Below are 22,158 nucleotides of genomic sequence, written 5' to 3'. Positions count from 1 at the left end.
AAACCGGGGCCTCTCCGTAAAGAGACGGGGCAGAAGGAGTGGGTAAATGTGCGAGGGAGGAAGGGTGGGAGTGGCTGCGCTGTTGGCTCCTAAGGGGTGTAATCCCATCCCTTAACAAGCACAAATGCATCATTAAGAGGAAACAGAAACACCAAAGCTGGTTTTCTATCACCGGTAATAAGCTCGGAGACTCTCGGAAGTGACAATCCAGTCCCGAGAATGTACTGCATCTCTCTTTAGACACAGCAGTTACCTCTCTGTGGTGTTTGTCTGCTTCCTACTACTTAATTTATGTCCTGAGGATGCTGAGATGACAGCGTGTCACTCGTTTGAGGAGGCCATGGAAAGTAGCTCTAACACTCTGGGAGCTGTAGTTTTGCCTCTCTGCTAGAGAAGAAGATGCCGAGGTCAGAAGAGAGAGAAAAAACCCCACGGATCCTAATTATAGCACGCAGTGGGTGAAGTCTAGTGTCGCACCTGCATGGCGCATCAGCGATGGGCGGCGATGACACAGCCCCGACACGGAGAGGCTTCCCATTTCTATTTTCTATTTTACAATTTTTTACGGCAGCTTTCACACTACCGCTGGCACACATGCTCCGTCAGTCTAGCGGCACTAATACCTGAGATGTTGGTGGTGATTTCGGTGAGGGCTGTCTGCCCGAAGCCCTTGACTGTGCGAGCTCGGACCGAGATGAGGTACGTGGTTCCCGGGTGGAGGTTGGAGAACATGTGGTAGGTCTCGTTCTTCAGCTTGGACACGGTTCTTCTCGGCCCCGGGACGTTGATGCCCGGATCGGACGACTCGATGCTCTGATAACTTATCTGTGGAAAAACACGATAGGTCTCAGGATGATATCATAAAAAAAAATCTGAGTCACCTAATTTATGCTTCATTATTTTAACCACTAACAAATTTCAAGTGATAGGTTCATTTTAGAGTTTTATACCGATCTGCAGAGGTCATTAACTCAAACAGCTTCATCATAAAAAGGAACGCCAATATTTGATGGATATGATTCACTTCACACAGAAATTAATGTGCTTCTGTAAATCAATGTGCTAATTGTTGGAGTACGTTCATAGGTTTTGGATGAATAGGACTTGATTGGCCCTGTTAAGTCAAAGTCATGCAAGAAACCTGCACTTTTTCAACAGAGTTGTGAGTGGTAAATATTTCTTCTGATTAAGTTATGCATTATAAAGGCCACTGAAGATGGTTAAAAAAAAAGAAGCAAATTCTAACATATATATCTATAGCGCTGCGTGTTTATGACTTTAAAAACTGTTATGAACACTCAAGATTAGCTGCTTATGAGTGTCCTTTAAAAGTGAAATATTTGAGAAAGTTTCTTCCTCGAGAGGTGACCTCCCTTGCCTCCGCGGTACTCACAGGAGAATTTCCACTTATACTCTTGGAAATAGTGGCGAGCTAAATGAGTTGACCTTACTGCAATCAGACAAGGGTGAGCGTATTAAGATATACAGTACATTAGAGCTGATCCACTCCAATGAAGGAATCAACACACACTCACTGTATATGCTCGTATGGATGGACTACACACACACACAGAGAGAGAGAGAGAGAGAGAGAGAGAGAGAGAGAGAGAGAGAGAGAGAGAGAGAGAGAGGAGATGACGCTCAAGTCAAACTAAAGGCTTTGCTGATTATAATAGAAGAGCTTAATGTCTGCTCATGCCTCCTTAGTGAGAAGATAGAATTATGAGCCATCCAGCCGGGTACACACAGACAGACCTCTGTGTTTCCTCTACAAAGGCAGACATAAAAGATGCACCGAGCGGCGAGGCGGGCCTGCAGAACAGCACGGCGGCCGTTGGGTTCAGGCTGAGTGGTCAAACGTTTAATCAGGGAGAAATGAAGAGGATTTTTCCGGCTCCATGTAAAGCTTTCAACATCAGCTGAGAGAAATCAACACACCACAGGGTAAAGAATCGTGTGTAGCCTCCACTATATATGTCAAACCGCAAATCCTATTTAATAATATCCTTGAGGCGACGCTGCAAGTGAGGCGAAGGAGAGAAAGCTGGAGGATAGGTGGGCAGGCCCACTGACGGCTCGCCTCAGGCGGAGGGTATACAGTAAATCCGAAATGATCATCCGGCTCAACATACAGCGTGAGCGTTATATATTAATGACACAGGGCTCTATATTAATGGCACAAGACCAGTGTTAACTGCTAGCACGAGGCCGCTTTGCACAAGGTCAGTGAAATCGTATCCGAATCGCGGCTATTTTGGCTCAGCACCGCGTAGCATCCGTTAAACGGCTGGGCGAGGAAGAATGTGAATTGGAGCAGAGAGATTTAGTGATTAATTGCATGACTGTATTGTGCCAATTGAAGTCGCAGTGGAAGAAAATGCCTCATCAAATAAAGGGGAAGATATTTTTGCAACGGACACAACTATACTAACAGGATTATAATAAGGAGAATAATAATTATAATAAGGATTCTGGGTGCTGCTATATCAGGGTACGTTGGGCTAACGTTAGCGGCTCTGACCTGCTCCTCATTGGATTCAAAGTTTACAGTCCAGAAGCAGCAGCCGAACTCCTTATCAAAGAAAGAGTTGGCACTTAAACTTAAATCCTAAAAAACTTCATGTGCATGCAGGTACATACTTATATAAATTGATCTCTGCATTTAAGCCATCCCACGCAGGAGAAGTGGGCTGCTCGCTCAAGGATGCATGTGGAAATGTGGACATGAGGAGCCGGAGATCAACCCGCCAACCTGGTAGTTAAAAGATGACCCGCTCTGCTCCCTTCAGCCGCCCCCATTCACTTTATTGATTTTAATAACATTATATTTACAAAAATATGTTTAAATTAGGTATATATCCAAGTAAGCGATCAACTAAACTACTAACAAAAACTATTCTTAAAGTAACAGGACATCAGGGCTCACCTCGTATTGGGTGATCAGGCCATTGGGCTCGACAGGCTCCTCCCACTTGAGGAAGATCATGTCGTCCAGCGGGGTGAAGGTGAGCGACTCTGGCGCGATGCCCCCAGGAACTATAAGAGACGATCACAACAAACATTCGTATTAAATGAATAAACAACGCACCACATTGAAACACTCAGACGGGCGGAGAGCAGCGAGCACAGAACATCAGATAAAGACACAGTTCATTTATGAACGGCATCAATGATGCAACAGCAACACAGACTAGAGGATGGGAATCTAAGAAGGATATTATCATTTAATAGTCTTCAGCTGTAATACATAAATATTGATAAACATGTCAGACACTAGTTTTTGAAAGGCAGTGAGAGGACTTTCAATGCCTGAACATAAGACTCTGTTAAGAGGTTTTTTTGGGCCGTTGGGTTAAAGCCGTCGTCCCCGCGGTCTGTGTGAGCGCTGCACAGACGAAGACTGTTATGTGAGATTCAGGCCTGAGGCTAAAGCAAGAGTCAAACAGCTGAGTCAACGGTTATTTTATTCTTGTTAGTCTGGAGGACAGAGTTGCTTATTAAGGCTTTTGGAAAAAGTGCTCATAATTGACATGCACTGTATGTATACATATATCTTTTATCACTTCAGGGAAAAAAACCTTTCTCACTCTCTTGATCTTTTCCCTCCATCTCCATACTGTATATATCTCTTTCTGAAGAAGCGTGTTTGTTTTGGGTTTTTTTCACGCCAGAATTGATTTCTCCCTCGGCTGCCATGCTGCAGCACAAAGGAATAATAGGAGATAAGAAATAAGTGCACAATGCTATCTCAGGGTTGCCAGAGACTTAGATATAATGTTTTCTCTTTTATGTTATTTTTGGTGGAAAATGAAGCAGATCTTCCGTAACGCTGATGCAGCCTCAGTCAGATGGTCACCCCCTCTCTTTACTGCATTAAAGGGAGACTTTTGTTTTTCAAATACTGCGCACATTTACAACATATGAACCAAGACTGATATATGAATTTGTATATTTTATCCACATGTATCGCACTTGATTGATCTTGAAAAACACTGTAAAAACCTCAAAACCAACCGACCTGAACATTTGGTTAAAGTTCTGGTTGTCTCATGTCTGGATAGTCTCTGGTCTGCCATTTACTGTGAGAATAGTTAAACAATTTGAGCTACTCTGGTATATGTTTAAGACGTCACTCTCTTTCTAAAAAAGACTCCATGTGATCATAATTCTCTCTGTTAAAAGGTTAAGAAAGTAAAGTGCATTTGGCCTCTTAACTGCATTTTAAAACAATAAGACATTGCACTGCCAATTTCTTCTCTACATTAAATTAAAAATGAAAAAGAGCAAAAAGCAATGAGTAAACAAGGTTTTGTGTAAAAAGGCTGAATTAAGAGTTTATAAGTGGTGCAAACGGCCCTATCTTAATGAAGGTTGTAATGGGTTTGTTTGTGTCGATTCAACTCTATGTTCATTTTAGAGGCAGCAGATTGTGTTTCTGTTGAACTGCATCGCATTAAATTGTGTTTTTATTGCTTTGACATCGTATTAGACTGCATTATATTTTGCTTGATTTACATAATTCTGGTAATTGGAGTGTTTATTAATGTTTAAGGTGATAATTTCTCTCCAAATCTTTACTTTTTTGTAATGACATTTTCAGATTCCCCCGTCCTCTTTCCTGTAACGGCTATCAGCGACTTACTGTCCTCCTCGGTCTGGAAGGTGACCTCTCTGCCCTCCTTCTTCCCCTCCGGGTTGGCCAGTGACAGACGGACATGGATGCCGTGGTAGGGTGGCAGATCACGCAGCGTGAAGTGTGAAGCGTTGTGGTCCACCGCTAGGCACTCGCGCACCGTGGTGTTGTGGCCTCCGCCGCCTCCTGCCGTGGTGTAGCGGTAGCACAGCGACACTGAGTAGGTGTGGCAGCGTGTCAAGTTGAACGCCAAGTTCTCCCACTGTAGGGACAACTGCCTGGACTGGATATCTGTGCCCATGAGACCCCGCAGCGCACGCATCGGCTCTGGGAGGGTAAACAAGAAGAGGAAATTCAGTAATAAAGAAAGCAGAGACAAAAAAAAGATGTCATTAGGGAAGTCCTGCAGGCACAATGTTGCATTTTATAAAATAAAAACAGGTAACTTAATTTCCTTGTGAAATACTTGAGTTCAGACAGGGCACACTGCAAATGAGCAGGACTCGTCCCCCTCCTGCATGCCGCCATATTGCTCCGCTGTAGCGTGGAGGTCAACAGTTCGCTGCCAGCACAACACACCCACGTCCCCTCGTGGCACGGCAGGAACTCGTGCCAATTGTGCTAATTAATTGGACAGGCTGTTGGTTGCTGTCGCACTCCCACCAGTCTCCGCCTCTGTGTTCGCTGAGTAAATTGACTACCAAGTAGTTATGCTTCTTCGCCCTGAGGTTCACTCCGCAACACAAATATGCCCGTTTGCTTCACAAGGGCGTCCACTTCCGCCGGTCACGTTTACTTCGGGGTCATCGCGCTGGCCCATCGTATTTTTAGAAGGGTGCCCCGGTTCATTACGGCCACTGCCAAGTTAACCTTGACTTTCTCCGACTCAAAGAACAACAGCTCTGTCTTTGATATCCTGCTCCAATGCAACGGCTGGCTGAGAAGATACAGAGAGCCTCTATACGCGGGAGCACAGACCGCCGAGTGTTTCAGGACGTCGGAGAAACCAAAGAGAAGCGTCGGGCCAAGGACATCCTCAGCATCAATGGAGGCATTTATCAGTGGCCATTATTAACACAGTCAATTCCTTTTTGTCAAGCAATATGCTACATAATGTATTGTATTGCTTTATTCTTTTAATAGGGCGCGGTGAGTAATGGGCCCGGGAGGAAGGGAATGACAGCAGAGATATGGGGTACAGGGAGAGATCAGTGGAGTTTGAGGTTACCGGCCAAGGTCTCCATTCCTTCAACGACTGGCACAGTGGGATCCTCACTGCAGCGCAGATTAGTGTGGGGAACTTAAATTAAGCGGCTAATGCATCACTGAGCAGGGGCTAATGCACCAAAACAAGAATGATCGAAGAAAATGGGTTTGATAGGAACTGCGGGAGAACACATAGATACGCAGACATTTCATCTCCCTTCTCGATCGACTTCACATGCACACGTGTTCAAACACACATACATCAACGGGCTGAGGCACAACAGCCCTGTGCTTGATTCTTTCACACTTATTACTGCCTGTGTTGGAGCAATTCTTTTAAAGTGAAATTTTATGATCTGGAGCTGTAGGCTTCTGCAGTCACCGATTCTATTTAATTTGCTGTCTGGCATTAAAATATGTCCAGAGCATTGATCAGAAACCTCATCCAAACTAATGTGACGGCAGATAAATGGGTGGGCACAGTGATCGCCAAGTAGTACGCCGCACCCGGCAAGAAATGTTAATGTCCCATTGTTCAGTGTGACTGAGGATTGTCTTAATGGTGCAATTGATAGTCTCCACAGTCTGAGAGCTAAATAAAGAGAAGCATTTAACCGCTGAGTTGATGAAAGTGCCGCCAGAGAGGCCACAGTGTGCTCATTGTGGCTTTTTGCTCAAAGTGGACATTTGTGCCAGGCCCCTTCCCATCGCCTCGGCTTATTTGTGTGTATGCCACGGCCACCCATTCTCCGGCACCCCGTGGCATGAAAACTGCAGCCGCCTCGGCGTGGTCGAAAGCCCAGAGCACCATGTTGATCCTTGGAGATTGGAAGTGAGAGTAGATGTGACAGGTCCTGGTTTATTATCTCCCCTACAACTGCGAGACGGGACAGCAGCAGGACACGACGGAGTTGCCTTAGATTGCATGCCTCCTCTGAGGGGATCCACACTGACTGTGTCAGATGGGAAAACCAAATTGATGCAGACGTGCACGCCTTAACCCATGTGCAAGCAAAAAAAACACGAGCGCACATAAATCCAAGCACCCCAAATAGGGAATTCTGGCTCAGAATGGGAGACATGATGAACGATATGCCAAGAAAGGCAAAGCACTTGTGTTCCTAATGTGTCTAATTTTAGCGTTGGCTCCCCGTTACAGACCGAGAGCATCATGGGCACGGGCTTTCCAGAAGGTTCAGTGACCCAGCAGCAGGTGGAAGCCCATTAACGTAGTTCGGGGACCACCTGCAGTACAAATGCTGCCTCTCCTCAGTGATTTACCTCAGGGGCTTCAAGCTGTGCTAATGCACCGTGCTGATAATCACAGCAATGGCTCATCAAGCACACCTGGATGGCCATCGGAGCCAGGCAGAGACCATGTTCACATTCACGGTCATTAGTTTTACAGCACCCGCATGAGGACAGCTCGTGAGCACGTGTGGCAGCTAGCCGGCTAGCCAACATGTTTGGGAAGGAGGGGTAATATTCAGCATGACCACAGAAGAGTGGGATTAGTCACGGCTTCCGGAGAGGAAATTCACTTTCCACCTAAATACAGGCGAAGGCGCCAAATTTCTGAATTTCCCTTCTGTTCACTGGATAAGTAGCGCCTCCCTGGAGTGGCCGAAGAACCTGAACACCATCAATTTTCTCCTGCTTAAGAGTAATCAGGTCAACAGCGAGGTTGTGGACGCTGGATTCAGAGGTGGAATGGGGGGTGGGTAGGGGATCGCTTGGACCAGATGGTGTGGAGGTTGACCACTGGGAAATCTGCAGCTTCCTGCAGGGTCAAGAAGGTGAAATACACCAGGTGAAGGAGGTTAACAGTGTTGCAGCTTACTATAATGTGTGTAACACAGCAATACGCTCAGGTAAGATCTGTGAACACCGATGTCACAAAAAACAAAAAAACATTCACAGTTTTGCAGCTACCTAACGTATAACTACAAGACAGAAGGAGAAAATTAATTTCACCTACACTTCTTCCTCTGCCGTGAACTGGTGCTGCATCTAAACGCCCTGTTTAACAGCTCGACAAACACGGCGGTATTACTTATCCCACACATGGCTGAATGAGCTAATGTCACAGTGGTTGAAATGTAAATACATCATTAAATGGCTGAGTTTAGTGACTTTCACAAACACCGACACCGACACAGTGATACCCCTCTCGCACAGTCATTCTTTTACCGTTTCACTCTCTCACTTTGAAAAACTACCCTCTCTCCCACACCGCAGCCCTCCACTCCTCCCTCTCTCGCTTTCTACTTTTTAGACTTTTTTTTAAAACATTGTGAATACTCTGTGCCTCTCGAGTTGGGGCAGGGTGTGCAGGGAGCGGGCGGGGGGAGGGAGGGCAGCGAGCTCACTCATGGCGCCCTGATGAATGGGGAGTGTCTTGGGCTGTTGAGAAAGGAGAGTGGCTTTAATATGTCATTGGAGAGGGGGACCAGGGAGCTCTACAGAAGCAGGGTAGGGAGATATGTGAGGAATGGTGTGTGGCAGGGAGAGGCCGTTGGGCATAGAAAAGACTGATGACCATGGAAGACTCAAACCCACAGACTGCCTTTGGGTAACACAAAGCTCTTCATTTCGTGTGCCTTTGAGCGCCCGGACATATTGCAGATGCAAGCAGCTGTAATGACTGCCTGCATCTCCGCCTGAGCTTCTGCATCAACACAGTATTTTTGTGTTATATGTGTGCATATAACAGTAACCATGGCTCTGGCTCTCTGGTATTCCCATCTATCTGTCCTGTGTTAAATGTGCATGGCACTGGAATGTAAGCTGTTTCTTTAGTTAAGGGGAATATATTTCATATTATCATTTTTCATACAAAAATGGCAACCAAAACATTTGTTCCAGGTTGTCAGAGGTGCAGATTTGTAGCATTTCTTGTTCATATAAGAAGGCAAGCTGAATATCTTCAGATTTCGAAATTCATCATTTTCCTTACTTTCTGACATTTACAGAAATAATTAAAAAAGTAATTGATTCATTTAGAACTGGAGATTAATGAATAATCCTTAGTTGTGATGTGAAATCATATATTGGCCATAGTAATGCATGTCCATCATTATTTATTTTAAAACCATGTACAGTGTGCATCTCTGTACTGTGACTGATATGTCTTCATCAGCATCACCAAATTCTTGTCCTTTTACTGTACGTGCCGAAAATGTCTCTCCCCTTCAGCAGATATAGGACGACGCCGGCTCTAGGCTAGCCACTGTAGTCAGCCAGCTGTTATCTTTTAAATAACAGTCAAACCAATATTGTCGTGCTGGCAGCAAAATAGTCTCCCTCTCAGTCTCCTCAGCTCCCGAGTTCAGAGAACGTCAGTGATAGCGAATGTGCCTTTTCTTCAGAGATAAATATATGCAGCGACCGAGCCTGAACTTGTCTATCAGCTCCTCTCTGATTGAATTTTAGCAGATTATCGTGACAGATGCAGCTTCCTAATTCCAGACTCTCTGAAGTTTTCAGTGTGTTGCCGTCGGGCATCGGTTCTTTCATGGAATTAATTAATTAAGTGCAAAGAAGATATATTTATCAGTATTATTTTTAATCTAGATAAAATGTTTAAGCCTGTGTAATTTAGAAAATCACAGAGCAGCAACCTGTCTGCACTGATGACCCTGCTGCTCCATGCTTGTGGTTTCTACCAAACAGCCAGGTGTTCCACACACGTATCCAGGACTCTGCATCACCGACGCGGTGCACACTGTAATTCCCCTAAGTACTACACACTGTATAATGGGTTCTTTCGGAGGATCATCTCTGCCTATTTGGTGAGACAAAACCCCAAACAGGAATAGAGCAAATAGACTGTTATATCCTGTTTTCATTGCAAAAACTACAAGATACAGATACAACTACAATTCCCTGCCATATAAAATATATCAGTGAAAAGTTGATTCAGCTTAAAACAAATGTATGGTGTGTTTTTCAGCTTGCATTGCAGCAGCATCAGCAGCAGCAGCTACTGGCCGGCGGATAGCAGTTTCATTTTTGGAGTCAGGCGTTAAAAAAACCGTTCTGTTATATAAACAAGATGAAGACAGTTACATGGTTGTGTTATGCTTGCCTGAACTTACGCTCAAAGCTATATCGTCTAACATGGCATGCAATTCAATGATGCTATACGACCGGAATTCAGATACATTAGGTCAGCAGTTCCCAGCCCAAGGGTCTCCACAAGAGTCTGAGGGGTCCACAAGATGATTGGATTCCTCTCAGTTTTTTTCTTTTTTTCTCTTCAGTAAAATTAGCAACCTGAGTAGTCACAATGCTTCACTTAGAAGCTCACCTGCACACTTGGTCCTGCTCACGAGAGGCGGTCCGGGTGGGCCGGTTCCCCCCTCCCCGGGCCGAGTCAGCAGCACGCTGATGTGATATTCCGTGTCGGGATCCAGGTGCCACAGCTTGTAGGTGACCATGTTGACTCCGTGCACCTCGGACCACGGAGACTGGCTGGCGCGGTACTCAATCTCCTTCCGGATAATGGGGCCATCTCCCAGGATAGAGTTGGTGTTGAGCTGGATGATTAGGTAAGTGGAGCCGGCGCGGAGCAGCTGGGGTGGAGCGATGGGGGACGGAGGGACTGTCAGAGGAAAAGAAAAGCAGTGTTTTTTCCAGTTCACACACAAGTTTGTATTGTTAAAAAAGCATTTGCTGGCAGACTCGTTGCACTGCTGCATAGTCTAGGGAGGCAAAATTATGGTATTAATTGTATTAATTAGTTCTTTGCAAACAGCTTTCTCCCTATTTAGAGTGAGAAAATAAGTGCGTGTTTAAAGCCCTTTGAGTCTTAAATGAGTCCCAGGAGGATGCAGGATGTGAACAGGTCAAACTGCGTTCAAATAGCAGATTAGTCATACCTATTAACAAGGCATTCAGAGGCTCGCACACACCTTAAGCAAAGTAGTGAGTGAATAAACAGCTGTGCATGCAGCGCATTGAATGCCTATGATCTTTGCCGCTGAAGGATTAAGTGGTGTACATCTTCTTTTTTTGTCTGAGTGTTCTGTCCTCAGAGCTGGTAACCATGATGAAAGAGGAGACGGCATCACCGTCGGAGAAAAAGATTGCCAAACTGAGGATTAATTCCAGAGCCCACCGGTCAAATGTCACTTACTGGCAGATCCAAGCCACTGAACAATTACACGGGCAACAGTGTGAGGGAGGGAAGGGAATGCAAAAGAAATGAGGACAAAGCGTGAGAAAAGAACAGAGTTAGATCTGTGGCTGTGACTAATCCTTCATCCTGCAGAGGCGCCTCTGTCTTTTATGGCGCGCTCCTTTCAACATTACCAGCGCCTCACCTCCACTGCGTGCTGCTTCCTTTAGCCTCGACTCAGCCTGCAGCGGCTCATCTTTGGGCTGTCCATGACTGCGTCCATGATGAAACTCAGGCCTAAGCTGCCAGTGTTGCCACATTTAAAACAACTCAGGGTGCCAAAACAGTCTCATAGATATTCACAGACACAGTATCTGTACCTCTAATATACAACTTTTATATCATAATTTGTACATCACTATAGCATTTTTTAAAGGAAATATATTTGCGATTCTCCACCGACTTGTGTAGATTCTTTTGAGACTTGTATTTCACACAAAATCTGCAATTAAGGGAAGCAAGTGACTCATAAAATGACTTGTGTCTCATAAAACTAAACGCACAAATAAATGTAGAAAGGTTTGCATCCGTAAATCTGTATCTGTTTTTTATTTGTGTAATATATCCTGTATTGTATCAATACAATATTCCTGATCTGCAAAATTAGAACATAATTCATAATTTCTCTGCCTTCATCACCTCAAAGCCGTTTTGAAAAGAAAACGAGACGTGGCTGGGTGAGCGTCATCACATCACACACAGCTGGACCGGCTGTACCGGCGGCTGCCATCATCAGCTGTTACTGATGCGATCAAGCGATTTACTTCTCCTTTTCATTTCAACATGGCCACAAATTGGCAGCATTATAAAAGCAGATAATGAGATAAAGGCACATGATGAACTTGCACACCATGAACAAAATCGATAAATTACAGCACACTTGTGCTAGCCCCCTTCAGTGGTTAGCGTCCATGAATGTTGCATTACTGCCATCTATTGGAGAATGCTGGCACTGCCATTTACTTGCGAGTTTTGTGTGAGACAACGGTATGACGAATCGGTCTCAAAGGAATCCTCAGCGTCCGTTAAGATTCATGAATACATTTTCATTTTCAAATGCATTTTTCAAAAAGTTTGCTATTTGCGAAGGATTAGATTGTGAATGTTATGAAGCCAAATAGGGGCGACTGTGGCTCAGTTGGCAGAGCGGGTTGGCCAATGTTCGGAGGTTCGATCCCCGCCCTTGTCACTGTGTCATGTTTGTTGTGTCCTTGGGCAAGACACTTCACCCAGCTTGCCTCGTGCGAATGTGTATGACTGCTGTATGTTTGAGGTGGTGGTTGGAGGGGCCGTAGGCGCTGAATGGCAGCCACGCTTCCGTCAGTCTGCCCCAGGGCAGCTGTGGCTACTATCGTAGTTTACCACCAGTATGACTGTGTGTGAATAAACGGAACCTGGAACCCTGTCAGAGCGCTTTGAGTGTCTTGAAAAAAGCGCCATTACAAATTCAATCCATTATTATTATTAATAAATATTCTTTCTCTTTACAAATGACGATACAAGTAACAAACAGATTTACAGGTACAATTTTTATATCAAAAATGTATTTGAACTTTTTTGGTAAAACAGTCTCAAAAGAATCCACACAAATAGGTGGAGTATCACAAATATACTTAATTTGAAGAATGCTACGTTGATTATGATTACAATTTATGATAGATTATTTATAGTCACAGATACAGATTTACAAATCTCTCTTCATGCCTTTGTGTTTTATGAGATTCTCGGGGAACGAGAAACTGTTTGCGGATAATTCTGAGATTATTTTGACACCACAAAACTCTTTTGATCTTTTAACTTTTTATCTGCATTTATTTTGTTCCCTTTATTTTTCTCAGTATATTATTATGGGGGCTGCACGGAGGTGTGGTGGTTAGCCCTGTTTGCATGTTCTCCCCTCTCCAACACGTTTCCTCCAACAGTCCTGCAGGATACGATTCATTGGTGACTCTAGGTGTGAGTGTGAGTGTGAATGGTTGTTTATGTGCATGTGTCAGCCCTGTGACAGACTGGTCCAAATGACCAGGGTGTACTCTGCCTTCACCCAATGTCAGCTCTGATCGGCTCCGGTCCTCCCGACCCTTAACAGGATAAGCAGTGATCGATAATGGATGGATATTATTAATTGTCCTTTTTCTTGGTTCTCTCTGTACACAGAGCTATTGCTGCATTGATGGCATATTTTTTTATGCTAAACGGAAGCAGGCGGCAACCTCCGGGTCTGGAAAGTGGAGCAGAAGTTGATTCTTCCCAACACCACTTTTTATTATTTTTTAAGTGTAAATGCAAATGACAGAAAGACGGAACACATTGCGAGCGCAAGGGCTGTAACGGTGGACCAGTCGACATGGTGTTTTGTAGTCTTTTTTTAAGGCACGTAATAAGTTTACTGATTTATTGACATAGTTCATATTGTAAAGGAAAGCATAAAAAATGGCTCGCTCATTTAAAGGATTTCATGAAAAATCCCATTCAAAAAGAAAAAAGAACCCACTGACTTCCAGACAAGGATACCGGGAGTGCAAAAAAAGCGAACTAATTTCCAGGATTTAGGACTCATACCTGCAGCACTCTAAACTAAACATCGCTCTCTGTTTAATTAATTAGGGCAAATACCTGAACACACATTTTCAAATGTGCTCAGCTCATAATATGGGGCTACAACAAAAGCCAGAGCCAAACGGTACCTTGAGGAGAACGATGAAAATATTTTATTCATTATGTGAGTATCTTGCCGTCCTCTAAGGGGCAATAAGAGAGCTTCATCATGATTCCTGCATTCAAACTACAAACTTGATATTAGCGTTTCCAACTCATTAAGGGGATGATGAGGCTCTTCTTAGCAGCGCAGTAGGTGGAAAGGGATTCATGAAGGTCTCCTTAATGACTCGGCCTCAGCTCCTGACTTGACTTGCAGACGGCCATCACACCTACTTGTGTTGCAGAGTGAGCTGTGCCATAAATAACATCTTTGTCTTGATTAAAAAATAGAAGGATTGCCGGGTTGTACGCTTCCACCAAACTGTTAAGTTGCAGTTTACATCCATATCTTGTTGTATAAGTAGCAAAGTTACTGCAGTAACATAATAATATGTATACGTGCATGTGAAAAATGTGTAATTTTTTTTTTCTTTTTTGCCAAATGGAAGTTATCACCATATTGAGTAAAGTATGAACCAGTGAAAAATTCCATTTAGAAACATGCTGTTTTCACTCATGGAGTATTTTCTTTTTCAGAAGAGCACAGAGGACTGATAAAGAACTTGTGCTAGACTACCAGAGGATCAGGAGGGCCCCCCTGGGGTGCTGGCATAAATGCTGGGAGGTCAGCAGTCTCAGCCAGCTGTTAAGGATGGCCAGCTCTGTGTTTCAGATAGGAACTGGACAGTTTGGAGGCGGTGGCAGAAAGGCGGACAAAAGACAAAATCAAAGCTATCTTGGATAACCCTTCTCACCCTCTCGACAACAAGCGTTGACAGATTGGCAGTTTGCTGCAGAGGGAAGGAATATGACCAAAGCCTTGGAGTTGTTTCTCATCTGAGTTGAGGTTCTAAGGATAGAGGATGTTGTTTCTTGCGCAGATTGTGAATCGCCTAGAGGGGAAAAATATATTTGTGATGTAAGGCTACATAAAAAAGTATTGATTTGACTCAACTTTGTTGAGTTTTTCTTCAGTGAGTCTATTAGTGTGTGAGTGCATTGAGAGCATCAAAGAAGAGAGTGAAATTCCTTTTATGTGTTCACAAGCTTGGTCAAAGTTGATTCTGAATACAAAGTTGTTGTAGCCATGGCAGTAGACAGTGTTTCAAATACGGAAGCTGAATAGGCTACTGGCCAGAACAGTGTTTTCAAATTATTATTATATTTGTGTGAAATTGTAGCATAATTACCGTATCAATCGACCATCTAATTCTAAACAGTTCATCCTGGAGGTCCAAGCAGACGTTTGTGCCAAATACGAAGAAATTCCCTCAAGGCGTTCCTGAATATCACATTCACAAGAATGGGACGGACAGGCAACCCAAAGCCTAATGGCTGTCGCCGGCGTGGAGGCATGAAGAAGCGAGGAAAGCAACAACCACATGGATACAATAATACTTATTTGCTGAGAATGTGAGCACATTAAATGGATTTCATGGCGTTCTATGAGCGCGTTCACTCATTCCTTGTTTACTGGCAGCTGCCTGTGAGAGGGTTTAGGAACATTTTGGCTCCATTTTGCACTGTGGCAATCAGCCTGTATGACAATACTAAACCGAATCCATGATTCCATATCAATCAAAAGGATTTAATTCACACTTAAACAAAACAACACTGAGGATTCTACAGCCATGCTAGCAGCTCCATGAGGCTTACACAGCGGGAGCCGCAGCATGCTAGCATCAGCATGCTAACATGTTCACAGTGGCAGTGGTAACTTGCTGATGCTAAGCAGCTATAATGTGTTCCATGCTCATCATCTTTAGCATATTAGCATGCTAATCTCTAAGACTGTGTTGCAATCCTGGGATTGCAATTGGATGGGGAACGTGAATCATGGCAATCCACCCAACAACTACTGAGACATTTCACAAACAACCACAGATTTCTAGTAGCATTAAAGGAAAGTCAAGGGCTCACCAAAGCATTGAGATTCATCATGTGGGGATCATGGATGCCTGTACAACATTTCTTGGCAATCCATCTGACAGGTGTTGGCCTATTTCGGACCTGAATAATTGGACGGACGGACCGATTGATCAACAGACCAGTGTAGGGGTCGATACTGTAATTAATAGAGCGTGTTTTGCACTCTCTCCAACGGATTTAGGAATGTAATATCAGGAGGAGCATACAATCTTTTCATATCCTTATTTCCCCTTTATCAACACCCCTTCGCTGAGGGCCAGAGTTTGTTATGCCATCAAACCATTCCACAGCCATGTCATTACTATGCTGTCAAAGTGGTGTCAGGCTGTGGGGTTGGAGTGAGTAATGGGAGTGAGGTCACCATCTGTGGGACGTGATATGACAGCGGCTGCAGGAGACCAAGTCAATTGAACAGCTCTTTGACAGAGAGCTGAAGAGCCGAGGCTGGAAGCCTATTTGACAACTCCAGCCCAGGAAACAACGCATGTTGGGGCATTTGCCATTAAAAAGAGAATAATACAATTTGTGTTTTGTAACTTTAGAAATCAGTCAGGTGTCTGTGATTTGCACATTCACGCACAAAAGATACCCCATGGGTAATTTGAAATGCGTTCACACTAGTGGCTATCACTGCTTGTTGTGAGCGGTTTCATTCATAATTCTCCTCTGAATCACGCGCAGTAATCTACTGTGACTGAGGAGAAGAGAAAATTCAGTTATTATGAAAACAGCAGGAAAACTGACGGCCGCGACAAAAGAAAATGGGGGTGAGGGGGGCGCAATAAGAGACAAAAGGAGGGAGCGTTGTTTACCTTTGACGACAAGTTCAGCAAAGTTTGAGACCCCGGAGCCCTTGGGGGACTGAGTGACACAGCGGTAAAGGTCTTGGTCTGTTCGCTGGACGGCGTCTAGCTGGAAGGACACCACAAAGCGCCGGTGACTCAGGTGCTTCACTGTTGCCGTTGTAAAAATGTCCCCATTGTGTCTCTGGAAAAAACAGAAAAGTAGAGGGTCAGAGAACACAGGGAAGGTCATCATGCCCCTCACACTCACATACACACACACACACACACACACACACACACACACACACACACACACACACACACACACACACACACACACACACACACACACACACACACACACACCTCATCTCATTCAGTGTATCATGTTCAATAGCTACACAAAGACAAGCATACATGTACAAGCTGAGTTAGAAAAAGAAGCAGCAAAGGCCAAGATTTATTAATTCATAATTAATTTATATTTAATTATAACAATTTATTTATCAAGCTCCCAAACCCTGAATCCTACACTTCCCATGATGCAACCCATTTTATTAGACCCTCCCTGTCTAGTAAAAGCCCACATGACCGAAAACATTTTATGACATTTTTATTATATTACATTTTTACATTGACTAAAACCAAAACAACCAATCAGTCGACGGATGGACAAACAGGCGACTGCCCTAATATTAGTTATTTGAAAGTTGTATTAAAGTATGTCTATTAAAAACAGGTACACACACACACACACACACACACACACACCCGATCAACTAGCCCTTGTATGAAGTTATTGCTCAGTGAAATCCTGGGACAGTAAACCAATGATGTAACAAACGTGGTTCGATTAGAGCTCTGTGATTAAAATGGAGGAATGGCCAGTTGTGTGCAATTTAGTTAGAATGGCAGGACCATGTCTCTTATTTAATCACGTAATATGACAATCAGACATGCTTTAATAGAACAAATTAAATCTTGTTAAAATAATAGTGATCGTGGGGGTAATGCATGTCCTCCTTAATGGAGACGATCTACAACCTCAGTTGTTTCCTGGTGTGCAATGTTATTGAACCAAAACATTTAACTGCTCAGCAGTTAGAATTGGGGGACGGATCGGCTTTGATGCATTAAGGTTTAATCAGTTTGGTGGATAAGCTAACGGATAAATAGCGGCATGGGGAATGTGTGTTTTGATAGAGAGAGAGAAAAAAAAGAAGTGAAGAAATGGCTGAGACGACTGCTGGTTGAGAGTCAAGATGCAGAAACAGAACATAAACAAGATAGAGTTGGTGCAGAAAGTGGGAAATAGAAGGAACAAGTGACAGAGAAAAGTGTGATTCAATGAATGTTGTATGATGCACCTCGCTGTTGCGCTGCGAGAGGCATTTCTCACTTTGTTCCACACCATTAAAACCACTAGCATCCGTCAAGTCCACGTAGGCTCAACAAAACACACTGAATCAGACTTTTTTTTTTTTTTCCTTCTCGTGTTTTAAGGCCATTCTCTGTGTGTGAAACGTTGGACATGAATTTTGATACTCAACCTTTTGATCTGCCGGTTTTAACAAAAAACAAAGCATATGACCATGCTGGGATTAACAAGCAGACCATCGGTTAACACTAGGCTTCTGTTGTGCTTCTGATTTTGGGGCCTTCGCAAAAGCCACAAACCACACAAACCTCAGGTCGAGCCTTCGCAAACAAACAGAAACACACAGCGGCTGATTAGGGGCTGAACGGGCAATTAAGCTTGCGACCGCGAGGGAAGAAAAAAAAAAACAAATCTCAATCTTACTCTCCCTGCATCTTTTGACAGCGTTTCCACTAGCCTGTGGATTACCAAAAGGAGGCAGGGCAAATGAGGATAAATCAAATAAGCGTGAGATCACTTCGTGTTATGTAAACAATCTGGCTGTAGCTAATTGGCAAGGAAACGACAAAACGATCTGTTGATCTGGCAGGCGTGCTCAGCCACGGCGGCGCTGCAGCTGCTACGACAGACACAATGGACACAACAGCAAACGGCCCACACAGACGTGTGACGGAGCAGACGGACGGTCGGAGAGGACGGAGAAGACAACAGAAGGCAGAGGGGAGGCAGGGAAGGAGCATTCCAGTGGCCTGGAGATCTCATTACAGCAGGCGCCTGTACAGTGATGCCAGCTAATTACCCAAAAGCATTTGTCTTCGTCCTCGTGTTGTGACCAAATGGCCGGTTTGATGAAGCGTTTAGAGAGGTGGGACTGAGGACGCTTCCATTACTTAAATCACACACCTCCCAGTTTTTAACAATACAGTAGGGTTGCCTGAGGTCGGCCATGATTAACGCTGGCTACGGTGGGACGTGTGATGCTGGTGCGGTGAACGTGTGACTGCACAGCAATTTCGGCACGGGATGAAAAAAGAATTGAGCCCTACAGCATAATGACGTCTGGTCCTTTAATCAGGGCTGTAAAGAGGGGGATTTTAGGAGCACAGTGTTATTCACCACCATGGAGGACGGAGCGGCCTGCGTGAGCTGTTCTCCATGAAAAGACGTGGAATGTGGGAGAGAATATTACAATCCAATAAGCATTGTTAGTTTTCAAAGCCTGCGATGTGAGGAGGCTTCAAGGCCCTCTTGGCCTTCACAGTGTAAGAACTCCATCTACAGTCTTTATTTAAGCACAAGCACATCTGGGATGTCTAAAGATTCAAAAACAGTGAAAACCTTGTTGCAGCAGTTATTAAGGGTAACACCCTCCACTTAAAAATGTGTAGAGAGTTCAGTTGCATGGTGCAATTAGGAATGAGGGTCGGTTTGACTAATCATACTACAACTACAAAGAGACGCAAAGAAATTGCAACAAAAATATGCATAATAACTACAAAGAGACAAAAATAGAACGCCTACGAAGAGACACAAAATGACTACATTGCGCATTTTGTGTATTTTCTGGGTGTTTTACAGCTTTGTAGGAGAGGTCAGGGGCTTTTCACGTAATATTGATGCCCAGGGGCCAATGTCTCAAAATCTGTCCACAAACTACAGTACTTCTAAAATAGCGAGGATTCAGTCTATCAAGTAGAGAAAAACATGTTTTCCTTTTGCACTGACAGTTTTGGAGGTAAATAAAGTCCACTAATAAACCACTGACCTCCAGCAGGAACTTCTCAGCCTCCGATGCTCTTCCAGCAGCAACACACTGGAAAGTAGCATTTTGTCCAGCATTGACCTCCTCGTCTCCTAGTCGGGAGAAGTGCGGTGCTTTATCTAAAGAAACAGACGGAAAAGGGAACACTGTGAGATCAGAGGGCCCCATTACCGTTCAGCCATTCACAATGTCAGCATCACAAGATAAGATTTTCAAATACATAAACAGGAATATGAGGCTTCATTGCATAACAATGCAGATAACTTCATATTAAATTAACTTTATCCCTAACTTACTTATGTATTTCCTTTTTGCTTTACAAAAATGAAGAATGAAGCTGCAGGAAACAACAACAAAAAAAGATAGATAGTAAAAAAATGATTCTTTGTTTACATCCTTTTTTTGTACTTGTGTATTCGTGAGAGTGGAGAAGTTGTTGCATTGCTTTGAGAGGGTCGATGAGTGTCTACTACCGTGTTACTTCCTAATAATCCTAAATCAAAAGAGGCATGAGCACGAGTGTGGGAGCGGATGTGCAGAAGAAGCCTCAGAGTAAGCATCAGTCCTCCACATTTCCACTAATAACGTCCCAGCATGCTGTGCGGAGCAGCGAATGATTCAGTGTGTGGGAGAAGCCCAGTCTCACCCAGCTCCACGATTAACAATGGCGCAGTGAAAACCAGACCCCTGCAGAGCCAAATCACGGGTAATCGCTGGCAGCGCTGCCTGGCATATCTGAGAAACGGGGAGGACGAGTCAGCGTGTCACTCCGGATGAGTGACAGGAAGAGATGGCAGAGAGACGCTGAAGCACTGGGGACGAGGAAATGTTTGGGTCTCACACTTCTCATGCTTGGGTTTACACAACTTGATGTTGCTGTTGGATTATCTTGTTTGTGTACAGCCAGTAGTTAGTGGAGAGCATTTGCATCTGCACTCCACAGGTGGCTGTGTTTCCTTTTGAGTGACTCTCCCTCCTCAGGTTAATTCATAATTCATGCCTGAGAGCCAAACATAAACACTGAAATGAGTGAGAATGGAAAAAAAACAAAAAAAAAAACAGGCCCTCGGGTTGGCAAGAACCGCAGTGCTACACGGCTAAATGTGTCAGATCCTATCCTCGGGACTCTTAAGCTTGATAAATATTTAATTGAAATGTAACACTGGTTTCAGAGTCAAAGACTAAGACTCAGGAGGAAAAGCACAGGCATGTCAACTATGTTTTATCCAGAATTTACAAATAGGAACTTGTTGAGCTTTTATTTATTATTTTATTTTTACAATGTAACGCGTCCCCTTTGGTTACCGCTCCTTCTTTCCTCGCACCGCTCGCTGCCAAGTAACGCAGACGGCCATGTGCCACGTCGTAAGGCGTGATCAGGTCTTGATGAGAGTCTTAATTATTTAATGGTCACAGTGGGAGCGTTCGGAAGAAGCCATCTGCTGCTTCGTGGAGAAACAGGGTGACTGACTGGGTGGCATGCAGCCGGGGTACGAACCAATCTCACGAGCCGGTGTTCAGTAAATAAAATGATGTGACATCCCCGAAAAGTCTCCAAACACTGTTGTCATAGCAGCAGAGGAAACATTCATATTAACGAAGATAACACTGAATCACCGTGAGGGAGAAACATCCATTGAGGTTGTGTCGGTTATGTCACTTGATAGCAGCGTGGGCCGCGGGTGTTAAATATGAGCCCTGGTGTTTGGCAGTGGGCTGCACACGCCACCGAGCGTGACACCGAGAGACCTTGTCCAGGTATTAAGCTCAGCGGACTCGGTGAATATGTTTTACACGAGGTCCTCGGGGGCTAACAACACAGTGAACCACTACCCTCAATGACACGACGAAAAAGCGCTCGGCTGCTGGGAGCCATTGGTCACAAAAAAAAAAAAAAAAAAACCCACCCTGAACATTCTCATAAAGCTTTGAAATGTAGTGCCTGATGGGGGGAAAAACCCTCAGTGCACAGTGACTTATGACAAAGAGCCACACTGCACTTCCAGTCGGGCCAGAGAACATGAAAGTCTTCAAAGGGAGAATTGAAGATCTGGCTGATTAACAAATTCTGCTGTCAAACGAGGCCTGAGGCAGAACGGCAGGTGTGTTTTCAGGTGGAAGACAGTGTTGGCATTTGGATGTCATAGTGTTTTTAATAGCACCGCTGTTGTCACGGGATGCCTCGGGTCGACCTGCAGCGCTAATATAAAAGGTGATGAGCGATCACTCTTCTCCTCATACGATTTGTGTCTCGTACTGCTTTGAAATAAATACACCTTTAGACTTGCTTTTCCCCCAGCAGTTCCTGTATTTGCATTTCATTGTGAGAAGTGGCACTTACAGCAGGGGTAGTTGAGCACCATGATGTCATCGATGGCGATGTAGCCTCGCCGCTCTCTGGAAACCGTCGCCTCAATCAGCACCTGCAAGAGGAAAATGTATGAATAGAGCTTGAATACATGATGAACAGATTTAATTCAGCTTAACAGCTTGAGTGTACACTTGCAACTAAACAAATGCTCTCAGAGCTGAAGCATGCGGGCAATTTTCCTAAAGAACATTGAGGGGCTGTGTGACTCCTCCTGC

General features: G+C 44.3%; 1 protein-coding gene across 4 annotated transcripts in view; it reads right to left on the bottom strand.

Moving 5' to 3' along the window:
- The window catches only part of ptprub (protein tyrosine phosphatase receptor type Ub), a 147,675-nt gene that overhangs the window by 38,616 nt on the left and 86,901 nt on the right, over positions 1-22,158 (bottom strand). For all 4 annotated transcript variants that reach the window (XM_084026917.1, XM_084026918.1, XM_084026919.1 and 1 more), the window contains exons 4-10: positions 21,914-21,995; positions 19,576-19,691; positions 16,460-16,634; positions 10,149-10,442; positions 4,643-4,960; positions 2,927-3,036; positions 624-825 (exon numbers count right to left, since the gene is read on the bottom strand). In XM_084026917.1, the coding sequence (XP_083883043.1) occupies positions 624-825; positions 2,927-3,036; positions 4,643-4,960; positions 10,149-10,442; positions 16,460-16,634; positions 19,576-19,691; positions 21,914-21,995 (1,297 nt within the window). The remainder of the gene's footprint in view (positions 1-623; positions 826-2,926; positions 3,037-4,642; positions 4,961-10,148; positions 10,443-16,459; positions 16,635-19,575; positions 19,692-21,913; positions 21,996-22,158) is intronic.

The sequence above is a fragment of the Eutrigla gurnardus genome (assembly GCF_963514095.1).
Source record: "Eutrigla gurnardus genome assembly, chromosome: 14".
Classification (NCBI taxonomy): domain Eukaryota; kingdom Metazoa; phylum Chordata; class Actinopteri; order Perciformes; family Triglidae; genus Eutrigla; species Eutrigla gurnardus.
The sequence above is the reverse complement of the archived record's forward strand: the minus strand, read 5'-3'. Positions and strand labels throughout refer to the sequence as shown.